General features: G+C 41.1%; 1 protein-coding gene across 4 annotated transcripts in view; it reads left to right on the forward strand.

The window, feature by feature from the left end:
• The window catches only part of NFYA (nuclear transcription factor Y subunit alpha), a 29602-nt gene extending 23813 nt beyond the window's left edge, over positions 1–5789 (forward strand). For 3 of the 4 annotated variants that reach the window (XM_066600277.1, XM_066600279.1, XM_066600280.1), the window contains 2 exons: positions 2133–2175; positions 2270–5789. In XM_066600277.1, the coding sequence (XP_066456374.1) occupies positions 2133–2150 (18 nt within the window). In that variant the 3' untranslated portion in view covers positions 2151–2175; positions 2270–5789. The remainder of the gene's footprint in view (positions 1–2132; positions 2176–2269) is intronic. The other variant, XM_066600278.1, reaches the window with a different exon arrangement.
• Positions 5790–6000: the final 211 nt, after the last annotated feature.

The raw sequence follows: 6000 nt of genomic DNA on the forward strand, positions 1-6000 counted from the left end.
CCCTGCTAGGTGGAGAGAAAAAAAGAAAGCAATACTCATCTAGCCGCTGCAGTCCGGGTCGCGGCCGCTGCTCTCTGCCGCTGATCCGGGCTTCCTCTGCACTCAGAAGTCTATTGACGGAGGCCAGGTTTGAGAACCCCGGCTCTGGCAATAGAGTGCTGTGATTGGTTGTCGGCGCCCAATCACAGCCCTTCATTGACTGTCTCAGCCAATCAGCGCCGGCAAGCTCTGATTGGCTGAGACAGTCAATGAAGGGCTGTGATTGGGCATCGAGCAAGCGCCGACAACCAATCACAGCACTCTATTGCCGGCAATAGACTTCTGAGTGCAGAGGGAGCCCGGGTCAGCGGCAGAGAGCAGCGGCCGCGACCCGGACTGCAGCGGCTAGGTGAGTATTTAGGTTTTTTTTCTTTTCAGCATTCTTGGCTGCGTTTTCAGCCGAGCTGAAAACGCTGGCATAAAGTATGCCAGCGCTGCTGAAACGGGGCGGAATCTGCAGTAAACGCAGCGTTGCAAAACGCTGCGTTTCTGCAAACGCCCTGTGTGAGGGAGGCCTTAAGCTGGCTACCTGAAACATGCAACCTTCAGGTTGTGAGCGAGAGCTTAGGACTGCATTTCTGCTGACTTAGTACTCTGTGCCACACGAGGGTAACATATCCATAGGCCTCCATTCACTCAACTAATAGTTTGTCCTTTTTGCCTCTTTTGGGCTTATATACATAGTTATTCATTTTTTTTCTGCTGTATGGAGTAGCACAGTCTGTTCCGTACGTATATAGCCTGGTATACACAGTGACATCTGAGGAACACTGCAGTGTGAAAACTCCCAAAGATGATAGAATCAATAGACTTTTTTAAATTTGTGTTTTAATACCTGTAGAAGTTTCCTTGTTAAAACTGTTCACCAGCTTTATGCAAAATACTTTGAACGTGGCTTATTTATACACCTAGAGTGGTAAATGTGAGACAGGGAACTCCCCATATGATCTCCAGGCACTCTAATAAGAAAAAACTAAGTTTAAGTGGTAATCTCATTAGACTGAACATTCAACCAAGTATTCTTTAAGTATTAGTGTCTGACTGGAGGCAAACTGGGACTACAGAACTACTAGCACTTCCTGCATTCATTAATACATAAAATGTGTACGCTACATCCACACAGGATGTAAATTGAATGGCAAAATGAGTAAAAGGCAAAATCTGCATGTTACATGCGACTTTTATTGTGGATTAACATGACGTAGTAAACCTTTGTAAGGCTGAAAAATGCACACGTCAATCCAGTTCAGCCAATTGCCCTGTAATGTTGATCCAGAGAAAGAAAAAAATCTCCATGAGGTAGAAGCCAGTTTTCTTCATCTTTGGGGGGAAAAAAATCCTCCCCAAGTATAAATCAGGAAGTAAATTCCTGGATAAACACCCCTTCTGAGGCAAGCGGTGACTAGAACCTGTTATAGGCCGCCTGCAGACAGGCGGTTCGCATCCGGCGGCGAGGACTCTCGCCGCAGGACCCGACCCGAGTGCCTGCAGGGACCAGCATGTACTCGCCTGCGTCTCCGGCTGTTTAATGTGCCGGCTTGCCGGGCAGCCGGCGGCGGATGAGCGACGTTTCTGAAATAGAGCATGCCGCGGTTAGCTAACGCAATCCTATGCAGGCTTCCGGCGGCGGAAATCCCGCGGCAGAATTTCCGCTCGTGTGCAGGCGCCCATATTGTACACTCCAAAAAGGATCCAATTAAACTCTGATCTCAGAGGGATTTCATCCCTCTCATAGAAAGGGGAGAAACCAGCTGTGAAAATCCACATCGCAGGCCAAATCTGTGCAAATTTATCTCCTGCCACTTGTGGATAAGGTTTTGTAAAAGCGTCATCCACTTTGGACCTACTGAAAAACACTTTAGATCTTCTGTCTGCAAATTCCAGCTAGAAAATCCGCAGTTCATCTGTGAACATTTCGTTAACACGCTGAATATCTAAACGGTACTATTGCCTGACTGCTTTTTAATAAAATGTGGACATTTGAATATTTAGGAGCTTGCAGGGGGGATTCAACAGTTTTGTATATTTTTGATTTTTTAAAAATATGAAAGGGAAAAAGAAGTTTATATAATTTATTTTCTCTTCTGATTCAGGAAGTGGAATATCATTAAACAAAAGATGGAGCCGAATATAACGGTAAAAACTATATTAAAACTTCTGCAGTTGTTTGTTTTATTTAGTTCTTTAAGGTGTTTGTGGAGTTTAGATCTGTGTTTTCATTTTTGCAAAGGATTCATCTCAGGGAAGAAAAGTTTACACAGATGAAGCAACCATTCTGGCCGCATCCTGAATACAGCAGAGATGAAGCTGAAACTGAGACATTATAACTTTCACTTTATGTCAGATTTATAACCTTCCTCAATATCGGTCTTATGGAGCTGTTCCCTCACAGTGTGCCTGTCATCAAGAATTACCTTCTCACATTTAGAAATCTATTGCAAATGTTCCATCATGCCTACGTGTTTAGTTAACCTGATGTGTGTTCTGTTTCTACTTCACAGCCAGCACTGTACATACTTTATTGAAGATCAGATTTGCTGTCAAGAAGGAAATGTGTATTTAAAGGTATTAATTGAAAATGTAACTCAAAGTTGTGGTTTTTAATATTTCAGCTAGATGAATTTTTCTGTGAGCTTTTTTTAATTAACATTTTTCCTGCAAGTGGGAAGGAACATCATTTGCTCTAGGTAACTGTCCACTATATGAAATGGTTATCCACATTTTTGTACAGTTTTAAAACACACTTTTTCTTTTTAATATGTAAAAACGTTCAAGTATTTTTCAGTCTAGAAGATGTTCCAAAAGTGTACAGCGGGTCTGGAAAGCCCCCAGACCCCTTATGTTGTGGATTTGTGCAAATTTAAAATAATAAAAAAAAAAAATCAAGTTTTGCCGCATCCTTCTCCTCCACTCAGCACCCCATAATGACAAAGTGACAACTGGATGTTAGCTCTTCATTTTTAAACAGATTTCTAACATTTTGCATTGACATAAGTATTCACATCCTTTGGTATGACACTTGAAATTTTGCTCTGGGTGTCTCCTATTTCTCTTGATTTTTAAAGAACATACAAAGATTTCTTAACATTCTGTTATCACTTTTTCATTATGGGGTATTGAGTGCAGAAGAATGGGGAAAATCTTGATTTTTTTTTTTTGTCATTTTGCACAAACAAAATGCAAAAATGTAGTTTAAAAATTTTGATCAAATGCAACTCCATATTTTACAAGCCCCATTTATGACTTGTTCACTGACTGACACACAGCATGGGATCCTAGGCCTAGTTTCAGCAGTAAGGGGGTATTCACACTGCTTTTTGATCCTTCTGTCAGACATACTTTAGGAGGACTCCTGATGTATAACTCTGACGGAAGGTAATACAGTGAGATATGTCGCCTGTGTTTACTCTCCTTCTCGATACAGTCCATGCACTGAAGGTAGAGAGGTCACATGACCTGTATGTGCAGCTGTATCACTGAATTCAGCGGCCAACCAGAGCCTAACCCTTTGTCACAATGCTGTAGCATAGGCAAGCAGCTCATGTAGTAGGCTCAGTCTCTGCCCCTACCCCTATTCTTGTTAAGATTTCCTCTCACAGCCATTGAAGTGTGGCTGGGGGGCTGTATACAAAAACAGCTGTGACCAGCCACTAATTAGAGACACTTGTGCCCCCACCAGACACACAACCGACACATCACCTCACTCAAACACCTTGTCCTCCTATAGCTGCAGCGTCTGTTGTATCACTGCATAAAATCCTACATATCAGCTGATGGCACATTACATTGCCTGATATGCCAATGTGTATATATATATATATAGATAGATAGATAGATAGATTACACAAACAATATACTTGCATCCCCGCAAGCCCCCTCCCCAAGCTTTACGAAAGATCACAGTGATGTGAGCCTACAGGGCAGCCATAAAATCTCCTGAGCACCCATTCTGCCCTGGGGAGCTCTTTTGATGACTGTCCATATCTGGGCAGTGACTTCAGAGGAGCTCCCTGCAGCATTTGTTTAATGGAGATTTGTGACAGATGCTACACAGTGTCATCCATCACCGGTAGGCTAAAATGACCTCTGTTAAACTTTTTTTCTCTTTCTTTTACAGGATACCACAGGATGGAATAATATAGTCTACTACATTATTCCATCCAGTAAAACAAAACCATACCCTGACAGAATCAAGCCAGATGGAAACCAAAAGACGACTCTGTTGGTCTCCATCTGATAACGAACCCCTATAGAGCAGAAAGGCAGTGTGAATGCTCCCTGACTGGTCAAAAGTCGTATTGTGTCGGAGCGAAATCCATCTCCAAGATACAAAAGGGATGCTTCCGCCCTAGTGATTTAGTGAGCCTTCATACCGGCCAGTTAAGGGCTGTATCCTCCAAGTGAGGCGGGTTTAATAATTGAATCCCTTCTTTAAAACAATGAATTGCCAACATTTCATTAAAAATGCTAGAACCCTCCCAGCCAAACCTGGGCAAAAACTGTAAGTCTCTCGTTGCAGTGTTTGTACCCATAGGTCTTTCTTTATACTTCGGGCATTCTATCAACTGACGCTAATAAAAATAGGCACCAGATTTGAAAACCACTTTATCTTAATATCCTTCATAATATCTTTTTTTTCTTTAACTGTTAAAAAAAGCCATCCAGTTCATGTAACCTAATTAGATGAAATGTGTTTCTGAATCTACCCCATAATATGTAACTTTACACCTACTGTTGTTTTTGTTCTGGTCTCTGCAGTAAGTTACCACATTAGTCAGATGTTTGTTGTAATGAACAGGATTTTGAAAACTATCTCATACAGTGAGGATGTGAAGCTGACTGCCACAACACTGCCAGCATGTATGAAATGTAACTCCAATTTTCTTTTTTAGTGCAAAGAATGCGGAAGCTTACAGTTAGAGCCTTAATAGTCTTCTGACCATTTGGGCTTCTGTCCATAGTTATCAGTCATATCAAAAGGGTATTCCGGTAGCTGAATGTTTTCTCGAGTTTTCAACCACACGCTCGATAGGTTAAAAACTGATAGATTGGTGGGAGTCCGACTGCTGGGAGCCCCATCGATCGCCAGAATTGGTGTACCGAAGTTCCTCAAATAAATGGAATGGGGATCGTACATGCATGCCACCCCTCTATTCACTTCAATTGGACTACTGGAGATAGTAGAGCACTCAAACTTAGTTATCTCTGGCAGCCCTATTGAGATGAATAGGGCATGTGACTCCCTTTATTCAAGGAACTTCAGGATCCCCATTCTGGCAATCGGTGGGGATCCCAGTGAATTGGAGAAAACTTGGAAAACCAATCGGTTACTGGAATACCTCTTTTTGTAATTTAGGAATTGTTTGATTCATCTATTTTTATGGGTCTCACATATTGAGTATTGATGTTATCAGTGTTGATGACACCAAGGCGGTTCATGAAATACGACAGGAGGAACTTGCTGTACTCTGAACAAACTGTAGCATATGTCAAATCTAGCAGGTTTTCCTTGTCTTATAAGATGTCACTGAAATTTGCATGTGGGAATGTTATATTTCTGACATTGTATGTCTGGAGAATTAGAGCCGACAAATTATGAATTTGTTAACAGAATATTTGTACATATCACTTTTTTTTATTTTGTATGAGAGTTTTTTCAGATGGTCTTTTTGTTTTTTTGTTTTTTTAATTAGCTGTATTTGTAAGTACTGTGTACCTTGCCCAGCTAATAATAAAACTTTATAAACTCACTGATTACATTTTCTTTGTTTTTACATAAAAATGTAGAGCGTAGTTCAGTAAGCTATGAACTGCAGTAATCGTCTGTATTTATACAGTTTAGAAATTATACTTTTGATGGAGTATATTGTAAATCATTTTCTCATACTTGACATTTTTAAAGTATGTCACAGCTGTCTGAATATTACATAGTATGTGCACATTTAGGCCGGGCTCCCATGA

This window comes from Eleutherodactylus coqui, chromosome 4 (genome assembly GCF_035609145.1).
Source record: "Eleutherodactylus coqui strain aEleCoq1 chromosome 4, aEleCoq1.hap1, whole genome shotgun sequence".
Classification (NCBI taxonomy): Eukaryota; Metazoa; Chordata; class Amphibia; order Anura; family Eleutherodactylidae; genus Eleutherodactylus; species Eleutherodactylus coqui.